This window comes from Anomaloglossus baeobatrachus, chromosome 2, assembly GCF_048569485.1.
Source record: "Anomaloglossus baeobatrachus isolate aAnoBae1 chromosome 2, aAnoBae1.hap1, whole genome shotgun sequence".
NCBI classification, from domain to species: Eukaryota; Metazoa; Chordata; class Amphibia; order Anura; family Aromobatidae; genus Anomaloglossus; species Anomaloglossus baeobatrachus.
Genome location: NC_134354.1, coordinates 559179333 through 559206048, shown reverse-complemented (window position 1 = coordinate 559206048; position 26716 = coordinate 559179333). Strand labels below are relative to the sequence as shown.

Sequence of the window (26716 nt, the reverse complement as noted above, 5' to 3'; positions counted from 1 at the left end):
AACATGGAATATGGGCCATAACTTTGCCTGGGAGCGTCGTAGGCGGACGCCAATGCTCTCATTGTGACAGTTATGAATTTAGCTACAGAACGAGGGGACTCATGACCTGTCTGCCAGTTCCCCATTGGCTGATATCACGCCTGGGGCATTTCCCAATGTCCTGCTCCCATAAAAAGGGTGTGCCGGCATCGTCCGCATGCGGAGACACCATTTTTATGGTTGCCATATTTATCGGAAATATGGCTTGCGAGATATGAACCATTTTTTACTGGAGTCGTTCTGTCTGGCTATTTCCATAGCCTTGCTAACTAGCTAGCAGCCCCCACTACAGGGTCACGGCAGGGAGTCATCCTGTGTCCATTGTCCCCAAGCCACCTAATTTCCATATCACAGGACATGGCCATGGAGGTGTAAGTGGAACACTGAGAACAAGAAGGGAGGGGGCACTGCCAGGGAGTGATGAGGGATTATGACTGGAGTCATAATTCATCTTCATATCCCGGGATTTGCCTCACAATATGTTTTTATTTCGTCTTTGATCTGCAGTTTTTGTCTCTTTGGCTGTGTGCCCACGATGAACTTTTGGCGAGTTTTTGATATTGCAAATTTTTTGCACCATTTCAGCACTTATTAGGTAGATTAGGTTAATTCCATTTTTTACATGCTTTTTTTATCCCATTTTTGACAATGCTTTTTTTTTTGTCTCTTCTTGGTATGTCTTGTTTTTAATAAAACTGCTTTTTTACATGTACTTCCAGGTAATTAGCTTTGACAAAAAATATTTGCTTCTTTTTTCACCTGTCTTTTCTGCAATTCTATGGGGAAAATCAGAACATAAAAACTCAGCATACCTCCAAGAGAAATTGTCATGTTGCTGATTTGGAACTCGCACCGCAGATCAGATTACAGAGAGTAGAAAAGAAGCACAGTGTGCATGAGGTTTCTATAAATCCCATCCACTTTACTGGAACTGTATGATGCTGCGTTTTTGATGCTGCAAAAATACACAGTGTCAAAAACTCACTGTAAAGCTCCTTGTGGGCTGTCGTCCCTAGGCTTCGAAACATAGCGTATCGCTTTAGATTAGTGATGGGCGAACCCCCCCCGATGTTCATGTTTGGATACTCGCCTGAACGTTTTGTAACATTCGAGTTCAGGGTCGGAGATAACGCAAACTTGAGTCTGAACCCCAAACTTGGACTTTACAGATATGTGATGGGGCAGGGGAGGCTGTAAAATAAAGAATATAGTTAATAATAAACATTGTCATTATACTTACAGGTCCCGCGACGTGTTCTACAGACCCGCTCAACCGCTGTCTCTTGGCTGCTTCTGACTCTGGGTCTGATCATTAACTTCCAGTGGTAGTCACTGCACTGCTGTCACTCGGCAGTCTTTGGCCATTTTTGGCCGTGTTTGCGGTGATGTCAGGGTTCACCCGAGTCTATGAGCCATGGATTTGATTGAACTTTGACTGTCCCTGTGCGAGTCTCACATCGGTATCACCTGAAACGGCAAACACTCTCCCGACAGGAGTGGGTTGGCTGCATGTATTTCCATGCAGCTGAGGTGCTCCTCTCAGAAGAGTGTGCTGGGTGATGCCGATGCGAGACTTGCAGGAGTCATACACAAGTGGAATCATACCCTCACTGTCAGCCTGATTCTTGCTCTGTACAGAGTAATAAAGCAGAGCTGACATGGCTCTCCCTGCTTCTCGCTCTGTATAGACGCTTGTCTGCACAGAGCGATGAAGCAGAGCTGACATGGCTCTCCTTGTGAACTTCGCCGGAGTAAGGAGTTTTTTTATAATAAAGATTGAGTCTCTTAATGTTTTTTTTTATTTCTAATAAAAAAAAATAATTATGTACTGTGTTTTTTTTTACTGTTTACTAGAAATTCATGGTGGTCATGTCTAATTTGGCGTGACACCATGAATTTTGGGCTTAGTACCAGCTGAGAATACAAAGCTGGTATTAACCCCTTTATTACCCAACATGCCACCACCATCAGGTCCGCTGAATGAGCCTGGTAAAGCGCTTGGAAATGGAGCTAAAAAACAATGTAGTCCACAGGGAGAGCCATGTCAGTTCTGTTTCATTGCTCTGTGCAGACAAGCGTCTATACAGGGCGAGAAGCAAGGAGAGCCATGTCAGCTCTGCTTCATCGTTCAGTACAAAGCGAGAAGCAGGCTGACACTGAGGGTATGATTCCACTTGGGTATGACTCATGCGAATCTTGCATCGGCATCACCCAGCACACTCTCCTGACAGGAACACCTAAGCTACATGGAAATGTAAGGAGAGTGTGCGCCGTGCCAGGTGATACCGATGCGAGACTCGCACAGTAACAGTCAAAGTTCAATCGAGTGCATGGCTCATGGACTCAGGTGAACTCTGTCATCACCGCGAACATGGCTGAAAACAGCCGAAGACTGCCGAGTGACAGCAGTGCAGTGAATACCACTGGAAGTTAATGATCGGACCTGGAAGCAGAAGCGGCCAGGAGATAGTCTGCAGGAAGTGTCGCGAGACCTATAAGTATAATCATAATGTTTTTTACTAATGTGCTTTTTTTTTTTACAGTCCCTGAACTCGAACTGGACCTGCACTGTAATATGAGCTTCCCAGGAAAGCTCGTGTTCGGGTCCGTGTGCACGAACACTATGTGTTCGGTACAGACCCCGAACTTTACAGTTCAGGTTCGCCCATCAATACTTTAGACATAACAATTATATGAGACATTTCTTTTAAATTCAGAAAGTTGATGGAACCAAAGGGTAAATAGAAATGTGGACTTGGGCAGTCACATATCAACAGGCAAAACCCTAAGACTACCTTCTGACGATCAGTATCTGTTGAGGTTATAATGCTGCAGAATTTCTGCACCATTTCTGCACCTTATTTTACTTGCCTTTCTTTTATTGCGTTTTTGTGTGCATTTTTTACTTTGCGTTTTATCACATTTTTGATGCTGCATTTTTAAAACGTCCTGCTATCGACAGGTGCAGACTACATTAGCTATTGATGTGTTTTCACCATGTAAATGCACTGAAAATGCATGTATATTTTTTACCTGCGGAATTTCTGCATCTAATTCAAGTACAGTTAGGTCCAGAAATATTTGGACAGTGACACAATTTTCGCGAGTTGGGCTCTGCATGCCACCACATTGGATTTGAAATGAAATCTCTACAACAGAATTCAAGTGCAGATTGTAACGTTTAATTTGAAGGTTTGAACAAAAATATCTGATAGAAATTGTAGGAATTGTACACATTTCTTTACAAACACTCCACATTTTAGGAGGTCAAAAGTAATTGGACAAATAAACCAAACCCAAACAAAATATTTTTATTTTCAATATTTTGTTGCGAATCCTTTGGAGGCAATCACTGCCTTAAGTCTGGAACCCATGGACATCACCAAACGCTGGGTTTCCTCCTTCTTAATGCTTTGCCAGGCCTTTACAGCCGCAGCCTTCAGGTCTTGCTTGTTTGTGGGTCTTTCCGTCTTAAGTCTGGATTTGAGCAAGTGAAATGCATGCTCAATTGGGTTAAGATCTGGTGATTGACTTGGCCATTGCAGAATGTTCCACTTTTTTGCACTCATGAACTCCTGGGTAGCTTTGGCTGTATGCTTGGGGTCATTGTCCATCTGTACTATGAAGCGCCGTCCGATCAACTTTGCGGCATTTGGCTGAATCTGGGCTGAAAGTATATCCCGGTACACTTCAGAATTCATCCGGCTACTCTTGTCTGCTGTTATGTCATCAATAAACACAAGTGACCCAGTGCCATTGAAAGCCATGCATGCCCATGCCATCACGTTGCCTCCACCATGTTTTACAGAGGATGTGGTGTGCCTTGGATCATGTGCCGTTCCCTTTCTTCTCCAAACTTTTTTCTTCCCATCATTCTGGTACAGGTTGAACTTTGTCTCATCTGTCCATAGAATACTTTTCCAGAACTGAGCTGGCTTCATGAGGTGTTTTTCAGCAAATTTAACTCTGGCCTGTCTATTTTTGGAATTGATGAATGGTTTGCATCTAGATGTGAACCCTTTGTATTTACTTTCATGGAGTCTTCTCTTTACTGTTGACTTGGAGACAGATACACCTACTTCACTGAGAGTGTTCTGGACTTCAGTTGATGTTGTGAACGGGTTCTTCTTCACCAAAGAAAGTATGCGGCGATCATCCACCACTGTTGTCATCCGTGGACGCCCAGGCCTTTTTGAGTTCCCAAGCTCACCAGTCAATTCCTTTTTTCTCAGAATGTACCCGACTGTTGATTTTGCTACTCCAAGCATGTCTGCTATCTCTCTGATGGATTTTTTCTTTTTTTTCAGCCTCAGGATGTTCTGCTTCACCTCAATTGAGAGTTCCTTAGACCGCATGTTGTCTGGTCACAGCAACAGCTTCCAAATGCAAAACCACACACCTGTAATCAACCCCAGACCTTTTAACTACTTCATTGATTACAGGTTAACGAGGGAGACGCCTTCAGAGTTAATTGCAGCCCTTAGAGTCCCTTGTGGAATTACTTTTGGTCCCTTGAAAAAGAGGAGGCTATGCATTACAGAGCTATGATTCCTAAACCCTTTCTCCGATTTGGATGTGAAAACTCTCATATTGCAGCTGGGAGTGTGCACTTTCAGCCCATATTATATATATAATTGTATTTCTGAACATGTTTTTGTAAACAGCTAAAATAACAAAACTTGTGTCACTGTCCAAATATTTCTGGACCTAACTGTATATGGGGAAATTCCGCCCAGAAGACTCAGTGTACCCGCAAGAGAAATTGACATGCGGCGGCTTAGAAATACACATCACACATGAACTTACGCAGTCTAAAAAAGAAGCACAGTGGACATGAGATTTCTATTAATCCCACCCACTTTGCATGTACTGTACAACGCTATGTTTTTGACACAGTGAAAATAAGCAGCACTAAAAACATGAGTAAGACTCATCATGGGAATGTATCCTAAGGCAGGAATTCATAATTACCTTGTTTATCTGTCATGTTTTCTGATGAAGTGACTTTTCCTTCTCTTGACAATACACTAAATCAAAATAAAAATGAACATTAACATTTATGAAACATTTAATGAATTTTTTAATTTTTGTGCTTTTGTTTTTTCCAAAAGTTTTTGTTTTTCTGTTGACATCGACATATAAGGATTTGATATTTTTTTTTTGTAGTAAAAGCTGTAGTTTTGAATGATTTAATTAATTTTGTCATACAATGTACTGAAAAGTGGAAAAAAAAACCAAGTAGGATAAAATGGTATAAAAAAAAAAAAAATGCATTGCCGCCATTTTGGGGATTTGGTTTTCAGGTGATGAATTTTTCGTAAAAATGACAGAAACATGATTGTCCAGAGGTGAGTCAGATTACGGCAGTACGAAGGTTGCATTAAATTTTTTTTTGTTGTTATTTAAGTGATAAAAAAAAAGTATATATGTGGCGCCCCTGAGTGTATCAGGGTGCCACAGGGTACTCCAATCCTTACCCAGGGTGCAGGGCCTACCCCCCATGGTGTCAGGTTCCTAAGAAACCGGTGTCACTGCCATCAGCACAAATCCCAATCACACCTCACACCATGACCTGTCAGACACACCAGTGGGTTGGTTAAGCTGGAATAGGGCCACCCACCTAGGGGTGCTAGACCGAGGTTGGGTCGCAGATGGTGATCCGGGACCAGAGGAGAAGAGGACCGATGACAGTGACATTGGAAGGGTGCAATGGACATAGTCTAGGAGGACTGTTGGCATCAGAAACCCAAAAGAACTGACCGGTACTGAACACGACGGGGTACAGGACCCTAGGTCAGGAGCATGTTCATCCATCCTGATAATTAACCTGGGAGGGAGAGTCTCTTTATGAACTTCCTTAGGAGCTCAGAGATTGAAGGCGACAGCACACCGCGGGGGATAGGGCTTTCCAGTAACGCAGCCCACTAAAATCCCAAGTGCCAGCCATCAAGAGCACAGCTACATTACAAATATAGTGAGCGGGGGCCCAACAGCTTCACGCCAAGGGGCCACAACAGAGAACTAACTTGTGCACAGAGGCGGCTCCGGATTACCCAGTGACACCGGTGGGAGCGGACACCTGGACGGGCTCCAGAGACTGTGATGCACAGAGTCTTTGGTTTATCTTCAGTGTGAGTGTCTGCTTTAGGCTGGACTCACACGAGCGTATGGCATCCGATGGAAGAGCATCGGATATGATATGCTAATGACCCCCGACTCAGGCTCGGCTGCGAGCGTGAGCCGAGTGTCATGCGACTGTAACCCGATCTTGCGATCGGGTCACAGCTGTAAAGCTGAGTGCAGGAGCTACGGAGAAGAGGGAGGGGTTAATCCTCCCATCTCCTCCATTGTAAGCCTGTGCGTATATCACACTGCACTGGGATAACCTCCGAGTGCAGTCCGGTGTATCTCTCGCATCCATTCACTTGAATGGGTGCGAGATATACGGCTGTAGCAGAAAATCGCAGCATGCTACCACTTTTCTCGCATCCAGAATCTGGATACGATAAAAGCTGCCCAACTGCTCGCCCTCATTGCCTAACATTGGTCAGAGATTTTCTCACATTGCACTCGTCCGATTTTCACGCTCGTGTGAGCGTACCCTCATAATCCTGATCCTGCACCATTACCTACAGTGAGTACCCTGGTTCCCCTGTACCCTGCGCTCCCAAACGTCTCACTAAAAACCCCCGAGTCCGGGGCTTTCCCTACCTGTGGAGGGACTGACACCTTGCTGCTCCCCACCATCTCCCCGGTACTCCTTCCAGCAGCGGCGGTACTCCCATTACCGTGTAGATGGTGTCACGAACTTCTCCCCTGTAAATAATCCCCCTTTCAAGGATCGGAGTGAGTGCCGAGCCCGGGTCCGGACCCCTCGAGCCACAACCATCCCGGATCCGAGTATTCCGGTCTGCGCCGGGGCGGCACATATACTTTTAATATAATTTTTATTTTTCTATTGATGGAGCTTAGTGATGGCTTGATTTTTGCTCAATGAGCTAATGTTTTTATTGATACCAGTATCATGTACATATGATGCTTTGAATGTTAAATGTTTTAAGTAGGTGAGGCGACCAACAAAAAAACAACAGATTTTTTTTTTCTTTATGTGTTTAACATATGGTTTCATTAATTCCATATTTTGTTACATTGGACTTTTATGAACCTGGCAATACCAAACTTTTATATTTTTTTTATATATTTGTATACCTTTTAAAACTTTAAATTTTAATTTTTTACTAGTCGCTTTAGAAGATTTCAACTTGCAGTCCACAATATTATAGTATACAGTATATATAGTATAGTGAGATTGACACTGGAAATTAAATGATTAACAGCCGAGTTCATCTTCAGCTGCTGTAATTAGAAACACATGCCGGCTATGTAATATAGTCGGTATCAACTGCGTGTACAGAGAGCTCAGCTTCTGAGCCCCTTCCATACATGAGGATTCCTTGCCAAAATGTTAATTTACATCCTAACCTAGATAGGTGTTAAAGGGTTGTCCAGTTAAAACAAATCATCAGCTATCTGTGCAGATAGATGGTAACTTAGTGAATGGTGGACGTTGTCCATTGGACACACAATAATGGGTAGATCAGGAAATTTTTATCCTTGTTGCAAGACGGTGCAGCAGGTTGGATGCCAAGCACCACTCTATTCTCTATGGGGCTACCAGGAAAAGTAGAACACCTTTCTTGGCAGCCCCATAGATCAATGGAACAGTGATCAAGAATGTTCACTTCTACTCCATTATTATAGGGATACAAGTCTACTGGAAAAGTTAGGTTACTTAACTTCTAAGTGATATTTTATTACTTTACAGTTGATGAACAAATCCAGTTTCCGACTGTGTTCGCCCAGGATAATGCCAAAAAACGCTTTGCCTCTACGTGTTTCCTTGTATAAGTATCAGGAGGCTCCAAGACATTATGGCAGTGATAGCATCAGTATAATTATGCAATTGTGCATTAGATAATAATAATAATAGATAATAGTGCACATGTTGGAGATGAATCCCTATCACCTATATACTGCGCTATCAATGCCATATCCTCTTGGAGCCTCCTGATGATTATATGGAGCCTTGGAGCATCCTTAATTGTTACAAATGATCCAGTCTAAAGGCAAATAACAGTTTTAAATGTATATCCATGCTAATGGTTGAAATGACAATTAAGTCCTATTGTTCTACTATAGGCTAATGTTTTATAACCACCTTTCCCTTTCCTTTATATTATATCAGAGATACATAAGGGAGAGTGATGGAGAGCTGTCGAGGAGCTGGGGCACCATTCATCGTGATTTCAGGGTGTCAATTTTGGTGGGCAGGTAGTAATCCCCTGGGCCAGACCTAGGCCTATTTCTCTAGCCTTTTTCTATTTAGGGCCCATTCCTTTTGTATAGACTAAACAAAGCACACAGCAGACCCATGTTAAAAAACAGCAACCAACGGGCTTAGCGAGGATTCAGTCTCTGTGTCAACTGCAGATAGTTCTTGTGCTCAGTGTAGATAACTATGGGATGAACTGCCCCTTCTAGCAGGTAACGTCACTCCTCCAAAGCCACCTCTATCGCCAACAGCTCTAGGTGGCCAATCAAATAGTTGTGAACTTGAGCGGAAAAGTCCTTGGAAAAGAAACCACAGGTTACCATTTGCCCACTAGGAGACTTCTGAGTGAGAACTGCTCCAGCCCCAGAGGAAGACGCATCCACGAAAAAACTGCTTACTGGTCTCAGGTCAGAGCAGCAACTGAGCTGATGTGGAGGCCTGCCTTAGAAAGGTAGAAGTGCCCTCAGGCTCCAGAGTACACAATTTTGGATTAGCGCTCTTGCAAATCATGGCAGAGATTGGGGCGGTTCAGGATGAGAAATGTGTTATAAACTGGCTGTAGTAATTGGCTAATCCCAGAAACCGCTGGATGCTTTTACACCGTCATAAGGCCACTTCAGGATCACAGACACCTTCTCTGGATCCATCTTCAACCCAGTATCAGAGATTATGTACCCCAGAAAAGGAAGAGTGGTCTGCTCGAAAACGTACTTCTTGTACTTGGCATACAGATTGTTCTCCCTCAGTCTCTGTAGGAACAGGCGAACATTCTTCCTGTTTATGGACAGATCAGGAGAAAACACTAGGGTGTCGTCCAGGGATACAACCACACACGAGTAAAGAAGAACTTGCGGAATGCCTCCAGGAAGATTTGCAGTTTTGAGATTGAGATCCCCTTTCTCTCATAAGGGGATGAGCCACACAATGGCCTCTCCTCCCATGTGGGACATAATGAATGCCACCTTTGCCCGATCCAAGGGAAATTTATGAACCAAAAATTTAGAGTGCAGCGTGCACTGGTTAATGAACCTACATCATTGCTTGGGGTTGCCATCAAACCCTGAATGAGCAGACAAACTGGGTCATGAGCTAGGAAAAAGAATAGAATAATCTGCTGTGCTGGAGCTGCTAGCTGGACTGATGCACATGAGGCAGCCAGTGCCAGAGCATTCAAATGGGTGTTCTCGCACCGCAGATCAGAATCTGAACCTGCTGTTCCCACTGGTGGGTCTTCTCCTGGTGCAATTCCGAAAGTGTAGGGCAAATGGGGTCAACAGGATTCATGGCCTGAGCAAACTGTCATGCTGGTGGGGGTGGACCTACTGTGCCACAGCTCTGGGCTTACCTTGGAGGGTCGTGACTAAGTGACTACCTCATATACCTATGATGGTGAGGTTAAGCTAGTGCTGGAAGTTAGCCACCTAGTACCATTCCAGTGCAGTCCCCTGTTCTGTAACAGCTCACTCCAGGGGTCAGCCAAGCAGGTTCAGACTTAAGTACAGGCAGGAACAGACTGAATGGCAGGTACTGGCAGGACAGCTGGTACAGACTGGATGGAAGATACTGACAGGACAGCTGGTACAAACTAGATGTCAGGTGCTAGTGACGCACCCCAGGGCTTTGGGGTACTCAGTCCTGGGCTGTATATTACGGGGAAAGTTCACTGGGTGGCCATTGCCCGGTTCCGTGACCCTGGGGGTTGCTTAAAAGGGTTTTTGTACAAGGGAAGAATAAAAATAAAAATGATTTTCGTGACGCCACTTGCGGTATGCGGCTATATGGGGAAAGCTGCCACTGCAAAGTCTCTCACTGCTGGGGCTGGTGGTATTGGGCAGCTTAGATGTAATGGCTCTCCTCAAGCAGAGCTAGGCACCGGGGAAGGATGATGGTGGTTGTAGTATATTGGTGTAGGCGTGTAGGAAGAATTCAGACAACACAGGGGCTGCGGTTTAACTTGTGCTTTACTCACTGGTTTGGAGTTGCTGCTACTCAGTGTGTGCTGGTCTTTACCAATCCGGTATTCCCTTTGTTCCAGTGCCGGTGTAGTGAACTGGTGAGCTTTACTTCCATGCACCCTGTGGTAGTTGGTGGGTCCCCGTGGGTTGGAGCGCTTTTGGGGTCCCCCTCCTGTTTTCTCCGTCCTGGCCCGTACAGCAGGCAGCTTGAACCTCTCTTGGGTCGGACGGCTGTCCCCGTTCCCAGGTTCCCTCTCTGCTGCTGTGCCCCGGACACTAACGTCGGTAAGGTCCTTGATGGTTCCCTCACCAGGCAGGTGTTTATCAGGTAAGCCTGAAGCGTCTTCCTGAACTAGGGCCCTGTGCCCTGCTGGTGCTCAGTCCTGTGAGTACTGGTATGTACTCTCCCAGCAGCTGTACTCCCTTTTACTCAGTAGTCACTTTACACTTTCCTGTCGGCACGTTAACTTCTGAGTGACTTTCTATCATTCTGACAAGATGTCCGTCGTCCGTCCACTTCACTGACTAGCCCCTCCTCCTCCCAGGTTTCTGACTAGTGGATTGGATGCGTCCCAGCCAATAGGTGACCACCGGTCAGGTCCATCTCTAGCCTGTTACCCAGTCTGGGGAAAAGGGCGTGGTTTGTGTGTGTGTTGTGTTAGTTACCAGCACTGGTCTTCCAGGAGTCCAGGGTTAGATGTAGTACTCTGTGGCACCTGACACTCAGGGGCGCCACACTAGCAGGACGGCTGATACAGACTAGACGGCAGGTACTAGCAGGACAGCTGGTACAGCCTGTATGGCAAGTACTGGCAGGATGGCTGGTACAGACTGGACGGCAGGTACTGGCAGAACTCAGGAACTCAGGTACATGAACACAGGACCGGAACGGACTCAGGAACTTGGGTACAGGAACAGTGCACAGGAATGGAGTAAGAATCTCGGGTGTGAAAATATTGGACTGGTACAGAGATAGGAATACTGGTAAATGTATTCAAGGCAGGAAAAAGTTCAGGGGACCAACTAGCAAGCGTGAAGACTACTGACAGGACACACTGCTCGGGTACCTCCCTAAGAGGAAGGATGCCTTAAGTACCCAGTACCTCTCAGCTTAGACTGAGAGGCACTTCTGGATTAAGGGTACTGCCTTTTTAAGAAGAGGGGAGAGAGTGCATGCACATGCCCTAAGCGCGCTAGCGAGAGACCTGTGCAGCGTGCGCAGGCGCCGGGAGCAGGAAGCAGCAGCGAGATACGGATACACCTCTCTGCAGCCAGGAGGGTGAGTGCACTAGCATCACACAAGGTAACTTCAAATATTAAAATGGGACAGTGTAGAGTAATGTAGACAGGGGAATATAAGCACTATGTGTCCCTAATGAAGCCTTATGTAACCCTACCTGCTGGCGGAGGTTAGCACCCTAAAATTGCAAATTGCTGCCCCCACTCATCATCGGTTAGCACTATATGACCCTAATATTGTTTCTAACATGGTTAGAATTTTTTTTTCCAGTAAACGAATACCACTGGCGCTAACTGAAAATACCTTACAAGTCCCTGCTGCAAATAGACGTCCCTGACCACCACACGGTTAACATCTAATATAGGAAATAAGCCAGGCTATTGTGTAATAGCCTGATTTATTTCCTATAAAAAAAATTCCACTTAAGTTTCTTAAGGAAAAGGCTGACATCCTTCGTTCATAGGAAGGGGTTAAACCCAGTGGTATGAACAAATATCAAGACAATCAAAACAGACATTTCCGGCCCTGACAGAGAGTGTGATGGCAAATTGATAATCTGGTTATCATCTGGAATGTCACTACCCCAATGGATTGTTGTTGTGTTTTGCCAAATCTCATAGTTTGTGCAGAGCATCTCATAGACCTGGAGATGCTCTGCGGCATTTATAGATGTGTCAATGGATCTATTCCTTTATGCAAAGCATCTTGCTCTTGGAGATGCTCTGTGGCACCATCCTTAATAATGAATTAGTAGCTTGGTCACTATACTGGAGTCCAGGTTGGTTCTGGGAGATACTGGTTACACAGCTGTTCCAGGATATTTGCTCAGGCTTCTTTACGGAGCATGCTCCCCCAGAACTCTGCCAGTTGTATTCTCTGGCTCTGCTGTGTTGCCATAGTTTGTGTGTCTGCTGTATTCTGATCTTGGTATTCTGCCCCGGACTGTTATTGGACTTCCCTCTGCCCACTCCCTGTTCTTGTCGTGCATTCCTGTCTTGGACCCAGGACCATTATCTGACTACATCTTTGCTTGTTCCCTTTTACTGCTTCGTGCTCTTCTGGTATTATGATACTCGGATTGTGCCCTGACTACGTCTCTGTTTTCCCCTTATGATTATTCATGACTTCATGTTACCAGACCACTGCTCGCCTAACTACACCTCCATTTATGTGACCCCATAAGGTAGTGACAAGCGTTACATCTATTCTCCAAAAAAAAAAAAGAGGTAAAGGAGGCAGAACCCAATACAGAGATGTATTTGTATATTGTCGCTATCTTGACCTGTCCATGCCTTGCCATCTTCTTAACATGCTCCTTCTAGCTCCCCCTTTGGTTAATTTATATCCCTAATACGGATACTTCTGCTGTGATGTTCAAAGTATGACTACTTGTAGTCAGATTAAGTTATGTCTGAAGAGGGGTAAGTACAGTCATGACCAAATGTTTTGAGAATGCTACAAATATTAAGTTTTTCTAATGGCAATTTGCATATACTCCAGAATGTCATAAAGAGTGATCAGCTTAACAGCAATTACTTGCGAAGTCAATATTGGCTAAGAAAATGAACTTTAACCCCCAAAACACATTTCAACATCATTGCATTCCTGCCTTAAAAGGAGCAGCTAACATTGTTTTAGTGATTGTTCCATTTACACAGGTGTGGGTGTTGATGAGGACAGGGCTGGCGATAAATCAGTCATGATTAAGTAAGAATGACACCACTGGACACTTTAAAAGGAGGCTGGTGCTTGGTATCATTGTTTCTCTTCAGTTAACCATGGTTAACTCTAAAGAAACACATGCAGCCATCATTGCTCTGCACAAAAATGGCCTAACAGGGAAGAGTATCACAGCTATAAAGATTGCACCTCAGTTAACAATCTATCGCATCATCAAAAACTTCAAGGAGAGAGCTTCCATTGTTGCCAAAAAGGCTCCTGGGCGCCCAAGAAGGACCAGCAAACGCCAGGACCGTATCTTAAAACTGTTTCAGCTGCGGGATCGGACTACCAGCAGTGCCGAGCTAGCTCAGCAATAGCAGCAGGCTGGTGTGAGTGCTTTTGCACGCACTGTGAGGCGGAGACTGCTTGAGGAAAGCCTGGTTTCAAGGAGGGCAGCAAAGAAGCCACTTCTCTCCAGAAAAAACATCAGGGACCAACTGATATTCTGCAAAAGGTACAGGGAGTGGACTGCTGAGGACTGGGGTAAAGTCATTTTCTCAGATGAATCCCCTTTTCGATTGTTTGGGACATCTGGAAAACAGCTTATTAGGAGAAGAAGAGGTGAGCGCTACCACCAGTCTTTTCTCATGCCAACTGTTAAGCATCCTGAAACGATTCATGTGTGGGGTTGCTTCTCAGCCAAGGGAATCGGCCCACTCACAGTCTTGCCTAAAAACACAGCCATGAATAAAGAATGGTACCAAAATGTCCTCCAAGAGTAACTTCTCCCAACTGTCCAAGAGCAGTTTGGCGCCCAACAATGCCTTTTCCAGCATGATGGAGCACCTTGCCATAAAGCAAAGGTGATCACTAAATGGCTCATGGAACAAAACAAAGAGATTTTGAATCCATGGCCTGGAAACTCCCCAGATCTTAATCCCATTGAGAACTTGTGGGCAATCTTCAAGAGACGGGTGGACAAACAAAAACCAACAAATTCTGGAAAAATGCAAGCATTGCTTATGCAAGAATGGACAGCTATCAGTCAGGATTTGATCCAGAAGTTGATTGAGAGCATGGCAGGAAGAATTGCAGAGGTCCTGAAGAAGAAGGGTCAACACTGCAAATATTGACTTGCTGCATTAACTCATTCTAACTGTCAATATAACCTTTTGGTACTCATAATATGATTGCAATTATATTTCTGTATGTGATGTAAACATCAGACAAACACAATTAAAAACCAGAGGGCAACAGATCATGTGAAAATATAATTTTGGTGTCATTCTCAAAACTTTTGGCCATGACTGTAGTTGTGGCAGGGTTGGGTAGGCCTGTTTCTCCTTACTTTTAGCCAGAACTGTAATAAACCGTTTGTGTTTTCCATCTTTTAGGTTAAGTTGGTATCGTTGGAAATTCTCCTGTTTAGTAGTGAAACCTAGTGCAGACATGGTTAAGGGAATCCTCAGTCAATTAAGTCTCAAAGAAGTTCTTCCAATAAAACTTACATAAATCTAATCTGACTCGAGTCTCTTATCTCCAAAAGTTTCAATGAGCAATTGAGTTTTGTTAGATTCATCTAGTCAATTCAACTTTAAAGGGGATATCATCCGGCATATATTGCCTTTTTTGTCATTTCACTATTGGGCTACATTGAGGCAGGTAAGTAGATATAAACTACCTACCTGCGCTGCTATCAGCCCCTCTCCCGCGGCTCAGAGTTGTCATGTAACCACTCCTGGCATGATTTTGCAGTTTCCTGTGAAGTTACATTAACAGAGGCAGGACCTTGTTGACGGGCTTCACAGCAGATTTCATGTTGCCACCCTGCTGGGTGGGTACCGTGTGTGGAGTCCCTGCCCACCTTCCCCCGCACCCTCCCACACATTCCGTAGTGCAGTGATCTCAAAGACTCTGCCTGTAGGCCACATGTGTGGCGCCCCTGAGGCTTCATTCACCACAGAGGTACTACACCTCAGCCAGAGTTGTGGTATCCCATTCCCGGGTAAGGAGGGGGTCACAAACCAGTATACACACAACACAGACACTCTCATTTAGCAACAGTCCACTGGACCGTGGTTAGGGCAAGTTGCACCTTTAATGAGCTATTGGAACGCACAGTCCGAGCCAAACTTGGGGGGGTGGAGTCTAGTTAGTGGGAGCAGACTGTAGAAAGTTGGCCAGTTGAGAAGGAGCTGTGGAGGAGTAAAAATCTGTGGCCCTGATGCTGCTTGCTTTGTGCAGGCCCGCAGACCCCTTGCTGATCGCTGCCTGTGCTGGGGCCACTGCTGACAGAGCTTTATATCAGAGGATAGATCCCGAGCGCTGCGCAGATTCGCACTCTGTATACAGCTACTGCAATGATCAGCCGCCTGCCAATCAGAGACCAGCAGCTGATCACTGGAGAAGCTGCATAGAGAGCTCGGCCCCGCGCAGCGCCCGGGAATCTGTTCTCTGATATAAAGCGCTGTCAGCAGTGGCTCCTGCACCGGCAACATTCATTAAGGGCTCTGCGGCGGCAAGAAGCAGGACACCGAGGGAACGAGGACAGGTGAGAAGGATTTGTCTTTGTTTGTTTTTTTTGCGTGTGTGAATAATGGTACAATAGGGGAAAATTCTACAGGACAGAGCATTGCTTCAAAAAGAGGACCAGGAAAGGAGACATTACTACAGAATGAGCAGAAGGATGGGGCATAATACTATAGGATGGGTGCAATACTACAAGATGGGCACAAAGATGGGGCACATTATTACAGGATGGGGGCACTACTATAGGATGGGCACATTACTACATTATATGTGCTCATATTGTCCTCTGGTAGAGGTCTGTACTGGACAGAATACTAACAGCCAATGAGTATGCAGAGGGCGGGGCTGGACAGTGAAGCCGGGAGGTGCCAGCTCTGACTGTGAGGTTTGGCAACCAAGGAAAGGAAGAAGTCAAGTCTGCTTAAATAAAGTGTCTGCAGAGAATAAAGGGATAATTCAAGAGGAACAAAAGTCAGAAACAAAAAAAATAATGTAGCGGTGTTTTAGATGACAATAGCTTAAATTTTTTTTTGGAGTTTATGTCGAGTAACTTCTTAAATAGTGTTCACATTATTGGATACTCTTGGATACTCTTCTATAGGACCTCCTTTTCAGGTATAGCCCTTGTGCCACTGATGTTATTTATTATTCAATAGCCATTTGTTTTTCTATAGTATATTTTTCATTCACTGTCACTTTTTAGTTGTGATACATCATGTACCTTTGCTACATATTTGGTATGTGAAAACTGTCAGGAAAGTTTATAAAGTCTCATTCGCAAACCAAAGCTAGCACAGATATGCCTGAGGCTGCCTCCCTCTCCTTGGTACTATGACAACCTTATCTAATCAGCTATTGGAATGGGGTATTTACGGGATGTATGTAGCTCAGGAAAACTGTGCAAAGAAAGTCATCTCGGTTCTTCTAGGTGAAAAATACAATGAACCAAGATTTCAGGTGCCACATTAATATCAGAGATAGGAAAGTTGTTGAAATCCTGGTGAAGTGAAAAATGCAAAGCACCATTTTGCTTCGATGAGCAATTACTAGTATCCCAACAAATGGATATTGGCCAATAAAATCATGCCAGACATGTTGTGTTTCATATCTATGTGAAAGTAAAATCAGGATAGAAAATATGATGCTTGCTAATATACATCACCTGTGAGTACCAGGGGCAAATATATGCTGAAAACTGGAATTTCATAATTTTCTGAAGCTTTGAGCACATCCCACAAGACATCCCCATAAGAGGTCATAGAGGAGAGGGTGATCTGAGGTCATAAAGTCAGCTCCCAGATTTTTGATTTGATCAGTTCTGGAGGACACAGAAAAGCTGTGGTACTGTCCATTTGTATTCCTGGAGATCTTCCCTCCATAAACCCGGAAGTCATATCTGTGGCATGAGTTCAGTAAGCTTCATGTTTATCCGTTTCATTTTTTGTAATTGTCTATATTGTATTGTTTCCCTTTTGTAAAATCTTGTATATTTTTATAAACACTGTCTACTCTTTCGAATTAAATATATAAAATTTAATAGCTTCATTCCTCTTGCTCTAAGTCATGAACCTGAATTCACCTTACGCTATGTAACGGGTGCCAAGCTACCTATAAATGATTGGTGGTGGTAGCAAGAATTTTGCTTGTATTTAATGTGGGGCTTGGCAGGGACAGTACCAGATATATATATATATTCCATCAGCTGGAATTGGTGATATATATACAGTTAGGTCCAGAAATATTTGGACAGTGACACAAGTTTTGTTATTTTAGCTGTTTACAAAAACATGTTCAGAAATATAATTATATATATAATATGGGCTGAAAGTGCACACTCCCAGCTGCAATATGAGAGTTTTCACGTCCAAATCGGAAAAAGGGTTTAGGAATCAAAGCTCTGTAATGCATAGCCTCCTCTTTTTAAAGGGACCAAAAGTAATTGGACAAGGGACTCTAAGGGCTGCAATTAACTCTGAAGGCGTCTCCCTCGTTAACCTGTAATCAATGAAGTAGTTAAAAGGACTGGGGTTGATTACAGGTGTGTGGTTTTGCATTTGGAAGCTGTTGCTGTGACCAGACAACATGCGGTCTAAGGAACTCTCAATTGAGGTGAAGCAGAACATCCTGAGGCTGAAAAAAAAGAAAAAATCCATCAGAGAGATAGCAGACATGCTTGGAGTAGCAAAATCAACAGTCGGGTACATTCTGAGAAAAAAGGAATTGACTGGTGAGCTTGGGAACCCAAAAAGGCCTGGGCGTCCACGGATGACAACAGTGGTGGATGATCGCCACATACTTTCTTTGGTGAAGAAGAACCCGTTCACAACATCAACTGAAGTCCAGAACACTCTCAGTGAAGTAGGTGTATCTGTCTCTAAGTCAACAGTAAAGAGAAGACTCCATGAAAGTAAATACAAAGGGTTCACATCTAGATGCAAACCATTCATCAATTCCAAAAATAGACAAGCCAGAGTTAAATTTGCTGAAAAACACCTCATGAAGCCAGCTCAGTTCTGGAAAAGTATTCTATGGACAGATGAGACAAAGATCAACCTGTACCAGAATGATGGGAAGAAAAAAGTTTGGAGAAGAAAGGGAACGGCACATGATCCAAGGCACACCACATCCTCTGTAAAACATGGTGGAGGCAATGTGATGGCATGGGCATGCATGGCTTTCAATGGCACTGGGTCACTTGTGTTTATTGATGACATAACAGCAGACAAGAGTAGCCGGATGAATTCTGAAGTGTACCGGGATATACTTTCAGCCCAGATTCAGCCAAATGCCGCAAAGTTGATCGGACGGCGCTTCATAGTACAGATGGACAATGACCCCAAGCATACAGCCAAAGCTACCCAGGAGTTCATGAGTGCAAAAAAGTGGAACATTCTGCAATGGCCAAGTCAATCACCAGATCTTAACCCAATTGAGCATGCATTTCACTTGCTCAAATCCAGACTTAAGACGGAAAGACCCACAAACAAGCAAGACCTGAAGGCTGCGGCTGTAAAGGCCTGGCAAAGCATTAAGAAGGAGGAAACCCAGCGTTTGTTGATGTCCATGGATTCCAGACTTAAAGCAGTGATTGCCTCCAAAGGATTCGCAACAAAATATTGAAAATAAAAATATTTTGTTTGGGTTTGGTTTATTTGTCCAATTACTTTTGACCTCCTAAAATGTGGAGTGTTTGTAAAGAAATGTGTACAATTCCTACAATTTCTATCAGATATTTTTGTTCAAACCTTCAAATTAAACGTTACAATCTGCACTTGAATTCTGTTGTAGAGATTTCATTTCAAATCCAATGTGGTGGCATGCAGAGCCCAACTCGTGAAAATTGTGTCACTGTCCAAATATTTCTGGACCTAACTGTACTTTACTCTCACTGTGAGGCCCTCATTAATCGATATAATGGCAGAACAGCAGCAGCCTCATTTATTTATTGTCTGTCAATTCCGTAATTGTCCTGACAATAAGCGGGCACCAGAGAGCTGTTTAATGACAAATTCAAAAACAGAGGTGGGATGTCTGTGTGAGTCACCCCATCTGTTCATGACATAAATCATCACCAATATATTCTGACAATATTATTATTATTTATTATTATAGCGCCATCAATTCCATGGCGCTTTACATGTGAAAGGGGTGTACATAATAGGGACAAGTACAATAATCATAAACAATACAAGACACAGACAAGTACAGGAGGATAGAGGTCCCTGCCCGCGAGGGCTCACAGTCTATAAGGGATAGGGTGAGGATACAGTAGGTTAGGGTAGAGTTGATTGTGCAGCGCTGTATCAGACTGAGAGTTACGGCTGGTTGTAGGCTTGTTGGAAGAGGTGGGTCTTCAGGTTCGTTTTGAAGCTTGTAAAGGTAGGTGAGAGTCTGATGTGTTGAGGCAGAGCATTCCTGAGTATGGGGGAGGCACGGGAGAAATCTTGGATGCGATGGTGGGAAGAGGAGATGAGAGGGGAGTAGAGAAGGAGATCTTGTGGGGATCGAAGGTTATGTGCAGGTAAGTACCGGAAGACTAGGTCAGGGATGTAGGGAGGAGACAGGTTGTGGATGGCCTTGTATGTCATGGTTAGTGTTTTGAACTGGAGTCGTTGGGCAATGGGAAGCCAGTGAAGGGATTGGCAGAGAGGAGAGGTCAGGGAGTAGCGGGGGGACAGGTGGATGAGCCGGGCAGCATAGTTTTGAATAGATTGTAGGGGTGTGAGACTGTTAGAAGGGAGGCCACAGAGCAGGAGGTTGCAATAATCCAGGCGGGAGATAATAAGGGCATGTACTAGGGTTTTTGCAGCTTCGTGGGAAAGGAATGTACGGATCCGGGAAATATTTTTGAGTTGGAGGCGGCAGGAGGTGAATAGGGCTTGGATGTGTGGCTTGAAAGAGAGATCAGAGTCTAGGATTACTCCCAGGCAGCGAGCATATGGCACTGGGGAAAGTGAGCAGCCATTGACAGATATGTCAGGAGGGGGGTTGAGTGAGGAGGAGGAAAGACAATGAATTGAGAAACTAATAACTGGGGAGGAAATTGAGCTTGCAATCTGACATCTGGCCCCCTGTTCAGCTAGGATCCCATGGTGTGGACAGGTAACTTAGCTGATAGATCTGCTGTAAGAAGATGAAAAGCCTCAGTTTTCTCTATTCAGAGGTGGAGACATACTGTTCCACAGGAACCCACAGGAACCGAGGTTCAAAGGTTTGGCTTAGACACTTGGGCACCAGTGGTCAGTGATGAATATTGGAGTTTGTATTGATCTGATATTTATGGGAGGTACATTTTCATCATCATGATTACAAAAGGAAGAGCATGCATCATGTTTTTCAAAAATATGAGATTGTAAGGCCTGCTTATGAGCTCCAAGTTAATATCGCTGAGATGGATGATGCTATCCATACCATGTTTCATCTCTATAAAAAGATAAAATCGTGATAAGAAACATGACCACAATATCTTCCATCTGAGACCTCCAGAGTAAAAAATATCCTGTAAGTTGTGGATCTCCTACAATTCTGAAAGGCCGAGAACATCCCACAAACAGCCCCCACATGAGCTCATCATGGGGAGGTATGTGGATTTAACTTTGATCTAATAAGTAGAAATTGGGATTAGTACTTTGTCCGTCTTTGGAAGGTAAAGCTTGCTGTGGGTTCTGTCCATTTTTTTAAGAAGTACCTCTATCCATTAAGCTCTAAAGCTATTGTAGGGACACCAGGTTTAGTTCTTATGTGTATCCTTTGCGCAATGGAATATATTGTATTGTTTTGTTCCCCTCCCGAACGCCTTTTGTATATTTTTATAAACACTGCTTACTTTTCTGGATTAAATATATAAAATGTAATTTTGTTCTTGCTCTATAAACCACATCCTCAAAGCCATACACTACCTTTAACGGGTGTCCAATTTACCTGTAAAGTGATTGGTGGTGCCAGCTAATAGTTTTCACTTGGTTATTGTGGAGCTTGGCAATGACTGTACTGAGGTATATATTTTAAACAAAAATCTCTATAATATATTATGTGTCAAACCAACAATACAAAAATCCTAACTATCTATATTCTTAAATCCATCGGAAATCTAGGTATAGGAACATTTTGACACTGAATAATAATACTAAAACTTTATTAAATTCCCATCACCAGTGTGGAAGACATGATCATCATTTCTTAAAAAGCTAATATACAGTTTTTATATATGTTATTATATAGCTTTCAGGGATTAGGTGTACAAAAAAAATAATTCATGGTGCCCTCGTTACTGTATTACAAATGAACAAAGGGTAAAAATCAAAAACTACTACATCTAGCATTTTGTATGACCTCCATGATATTTAAGGATGGCAACAAGTCTTCTAGGCATGAAATTAATAAGTTGGTGACATAAAGCAACATTATCTTTTTCAATTTTTCAAGAACGACCTCTCCTAGAGTCTTGATCTGGGATGGAGAGTGATGCTCAACCTGTGTCTTCAGAATTTCCCATAGGTGTTTCAGGTGGGTTCATATCAGGAGACTAAAGGCTGCTTTACACACAACGATATCGCTAGCGATCTCGTTAGCGATGTGACATGTCCAGATCGTTGCTAAGATTTGCCGAGATTGCTCATAGGTCTAAATCTAGGTATTGGAACATTTTGACACTGAATGATAATACTAAAACTTTATTAAATTCCCATCACCAGTGTGGAAGACATGATCATCATTTCTTAAAAAGCTAATATACAGTTTTTATATATGTTATTATATAGCTTTCAGGGATTAGGTGTACAAAAAAATAATTCATGGTGCCCTCGTTACTGTATTACAATTGAACAAAGGGTAAAAATTCTAAGTTTTTGCATCAATATGTATTTATAAAGTGCAGAGTCAAAGGATACATAGCGGTTGGAGCCTGTTCATAAAGTGCCTAGTATCTCATTAGTATAAGGTATGTACCTATTAGTAAAGGAGGACACATTCTGAGGAGAATATATACCTCATACTGTAACTACATAAAAATAAAGTACCTGTACTCAGTGCTCAAAGATCTGTGTGCCTGTCTCCTATCAGTTTTATGAATAAGAAAACTTAGCTTCCAAATGTGTAGACTAATAAACTACTTATTCATCTATCCTGGTCTCCTCCAAAAGCAGCACGGAATTTACCTGCTTTATGCTTCTACTCCGTGGTTGTGGATTTACAACCCCGACCAGGTGAGCATACTAAATCCCTATATACCCTTTACTACTGTGGTAATACCTTTATGCGCTGTCTTCTTTCCAGTTGTTATATATATGCTAGTGCTATATATAGAGATTTTATAATCTAGTGTGTGTGTATAGTTATAATTAATTTTTGTCTGCTGAGATGAAAACAGTTTTGCCTCAGCACACATCTAGATTGCATTCGTCTGACTAATAAATCAGTTCTCAGTGAATCATGGATATGCTTTTATCCTTACTATGCAAATAAGCTGCCTATACACATGTATTATATGTTGTGTAGTAGCGAGATTGTCCAGAATTATGATTACGTATACATAATTTATTAAGGAAAATCAATGTGAATAAAAACAAAACTTTATTGTACTTGTAAGTAAAATAAGGCAATGACTGTACCTTGTACTTGGAGACCAAGATCATCAGACAAGAATAATCCCTGCATTCCTTGCTGGTGGAAACCACTTGAATGTTGGCATTGGATTTTCCCTCCAGAGACAGGGAAACTGTATTCCTAGTGTAAGTTACACATGGCCAATGTCATGATGATGTTTCCCCTATAAGCAGAAAGCTTAATGAATCCTAACAGCTGCAGCAAGAACACAAGCTGGAATGCCCTATCACCACATTCCTAAAATCAGAGCTGGGGAGAAACTGCAGTGACTGACACATTGTTGTTCCTCTGCTACAGATTATGTACACACAGAAAGGTGTTCTGTAATGTGAGATCCTTTCATGACAAATCACTTGTGGAATTTTTATTATTATTATTATTATTATTATTATTATTATTAATAACTAGCTATACTACCCCGGGTTAATAACTGCTGTTAACAAAATAGAATGTATTAACAAAAATGTATTCTGCACACAAAAACCACAAAACAAATAGATAGAAATGTAATTATTAAAAGACAAAAACTAAGCTAATAGAAGCATTTCACAACATATATTTCAACACCACAGATATTCCACACAGATTTAACTAAATTTGCCAAGTAATGTGCTCCGTCTGTCTCTTTTCAGGTCTGTCCCTTTTCAGGTCTGTCTCTTTCCCCGTCTGTCTCTTTTCAGGTGTCTCTTTCCAGGTCTGCCTCTTTCCCCATCTGTGTCTTTCCCCATCTGCCTGTCTCTGTCTGTCTCTTTCCAGGTCTGTCTCTTTCCCCATCTGTCTCCCCGTCTTTTTGTCTGTGTTTTTTCCTGTCTGTCTCTTTCCCTGTCTGCCTGTCTCTGTCTGTCTCTTTCCCCGTCTGTCTCTCTCAAGGTCTGTGTTTTTCCCCATCTATCATGTCTGTCTCTCTGGCTGTCTCCTCCTTCCCTGTCTGCCTGTCTCTGTCCCTGTCTGCATGTCTGTCTGTCTCTTTCCCCATCTGTCTCTTTCCAGGTCTGTCTCTGACACCGTCTGTCTCTGTCTGTCTCTTTCCCTGTCTGTCTCTATCTCTGTCTCTTTCCCTGTCTGTCTCTATCTGTCTCTTTCTGTCTGTCTCTGTCCGTCTACCCACCGACATCCTATTACCTCACATATAAGCTTCTTATACTATGAATGTCTTTTGTTCCTATAGCAATCAATCATAGCTCCTACTAATAACCTGTAGTTCCAGGCTCCATTTACTTTAATGGAGGCATGTTGTTTTGGAGAGTAACTGTAAAGCGCGGTGTTAAATTTGTCTGTCAAAACATAGTCTACGACGTTCCCTGGGTCACATGAGGTGTCTGTGCAAAATTTCGTGATTGTAAATGCGACGGTGTGGATACATTTTTCGTTTCACGTTTATGTGAATTATGTAGATAGGGGCAAAATTGATTATTAAATTGGAACGCGTGGGGTTAAAATTTCGCCTCACAACATAGCCTATGACGCTCTTGGGGTCCAGACATGTGAGTATGCAAAATTTTGTGGCAGTAGCTGCGATGGTGCAGATGCCAATCCCAGACATACACATACACACACACACACACACACACACATTCAGCTTTATATATTAGATAATATTATTATTATTATTAATAATAAAAATAATAATAATTAATAATAATATAACTTTCATCATAAAACCTTCAGTTTTACTCAAATTAGTGGATGTAAAATAAACATACCCCACATCAAAAACTACTGCATCTAGTATTTTGTATGACCTCCATGATATTTAAGGATGGCAACAAGTCTTCTAGGCATGAAATTAATAAGTTGGTGACATAAAGCAACATTATCTTTTTCTATTCTTCAAGAACGACCTCTCCTAGAGCCTTGATCTGGGATGGATAGTGATGCTCAACTTGTGCCTTCAGAATTTCCCATAGGTGTTTCAGGTGGGTTCATATCAGGAGACTAAAGGCCGCTTTAGCGATGTGACACGTCCAGATCGTTGCTACGATTTGCCGAGATCGCTCATAGGTCGTTTTGTAGCGGTCACACGTACCCATCTCACAAACTATGCTACATCGTTCAGCGATATATTGTTTGACCAAGGCGGTTGTGTGGACACCTTCACACAGCATTCCTCCCAACGATTCCGGCAATGAAGGCGTATAATTGTCCATAGCATACACCCTGGCGTGACACCAATCAATCAGAGCGGAGGAGGCGTGGAGCATTGCTCGTAACGACACGCCCGCATCACTGATGACGTACGCACTAACAATGTTGTTCGTCGTTGGCAGGGTGTCAAATGTAGCAATATGTGTGCTCCGTTTGAAACGACGAACAATATTTTGAAAATGAACGACGTGTCAACGATCAACGATTTTCGATATTTTTACGATCGTTCGGAGTCGCTCGTAGGTGTCACACGCAATGACGTTGCTAACGATGACAGAAGTGCGTCACGAAAACCGTGACCCCGACGACATATCGTCAGATAAATCGTAGCGTGTAATGGGGCATTTAGTCAAACACTGAATCACTTTCATAATGTTCTTCAAAAATGCAACAGATGTGTTTTGTGATGTTGTAAAAGTGCACGTCTACCAAGAGCACAAAGTGATGGCAGTATCTTCTATTTCAATATAGAGTAGTACGGGAATTCAAGATACATTAATGAAATGTAGCTCTGCAACAAATAGGTGAAGTTTAAAAAAAAAATAAAAAATTGCATTTACTCTGCAGCCTCTACATTCTTGTTCAGTTCAACAGGAAAATCTGATGAAAGTTTTTCTTTAAGGGCTTGTGCGCACGTTGCATACTGACATGCATTTACGCTGCATATTGTACTGCAGCGTAAATGCATGCGTCCTGCGTCCCCTGCACAATCTATGAAGATTGTGCATGAGACGTGCGCACGTTGCTTTTTTGAACGCAGCGATTTGGGAGCTAAAATTTTGACCCAAATCCGTGCGTACAAAAAAGCAGCATGTCAATTATTTGTGCGTTCTGGATGCAGCTCCCACTCTGTCTATGGGGGGGGGCAGCAGCCATAGCGCATGAAATCTGCTTTTTTTTTTTTAACAAAAATACTGCTTTTTTTATGCACATGTGCTGTCAAATCGCTGCAGAATATTCTGCAGTTACGTGCGCATGAGCCCTAAGGCACCATTTCCACAAATTTTGTTTTTCAACTCTGGAGTGGTGCTTTAAATCTAAGTCACCTGCACCCTTTGTTATACTTATCCTCCAGTGTTTTCATCCTTTTTCTACACCATCTTGTGCCCGTATCTTTTGACTGCCTGGAAGTAAGAAGCTACGTCACAAGCTGTCAATGCAATATGAGAGCCAGAAAGAGGCAAAGAATTGCATTGATCTATGACCTCTGGCACGTTCCATGAAACACTGAAGTTGCCGGTGGGTCAGAAATAGCTAGAGACCGATGGAATAAATGCTAGAAACGGATGAGGAATAACATTTAAAGCACCACTCCAGAGCTGAAAGAAAAAAATGTTTGAGTGGTACTTTAAGTGCTTCCGGCAGCACAGACCTCGGTCAGTCCATTTACAAACATCAAAATTACTTATTTAAAGGGAAGGTGTTGTCCGAAAAAAAAAAAAAAAGAATTCAATAACTGAAAAAATGTAAAGTATTAATGTTTTAATTAAATATTATTTGTTTTCAATTGAACAAAATATAAAAAAATGTAAAACGTTTGATATTTTCCACTCAAACACTATGGGGAGTAGTTGCTGAAATCCTACTGTTGAGCTACTGTAGAATTAACTCACATTACAGCTGCAGTAAAAGTCGGCAGAATCTGCTCTCCTGTGTGTTATGTCACCTCCCCCTCCTAATCTGGGTGTTTCCAAAAGAATAAAAGAGAAT

At 43.0% G+C, this 26716-nt stretch overlaps 1 protein-coding gene across 2 annotated transcripts in view; it reads right to left on the bottom strand.

Annotated features, from left to right (window-relative positions):
- The window catches only part of LOC142290385 (protein-lysine methyltransferase METTL21E-like), a 62896-nt gene extending 39898 nt beyond the window's left edge, over window positions 1-22998 (bottom strand). The window contains exons 1-2 of one of the 2 annotated variants that reach the window (XM_075334350.1): window positions 22867-22974; window positions 5011-5066 (exon numbers count right to left, since the gene is read on the bottom strand). In XM_075334350.1, coding sequence (XP_075190465.1) covers window positions 5011-5026 — 16 coding nt within the window. In that variant the 5' untranslated portion in view covers window positions 5027-5066; window positions 22867-22974. Of the gene's footprint in view, window positions 1-5010; window positions 5067-22866 lie in introns of both variants that reach the window. The other variant, XM_075334349.1, reaches the window with a different exon arrangement.
- Between the last annotated feature and the right edge of the window lie 3718 nt (window positions 22999-26716).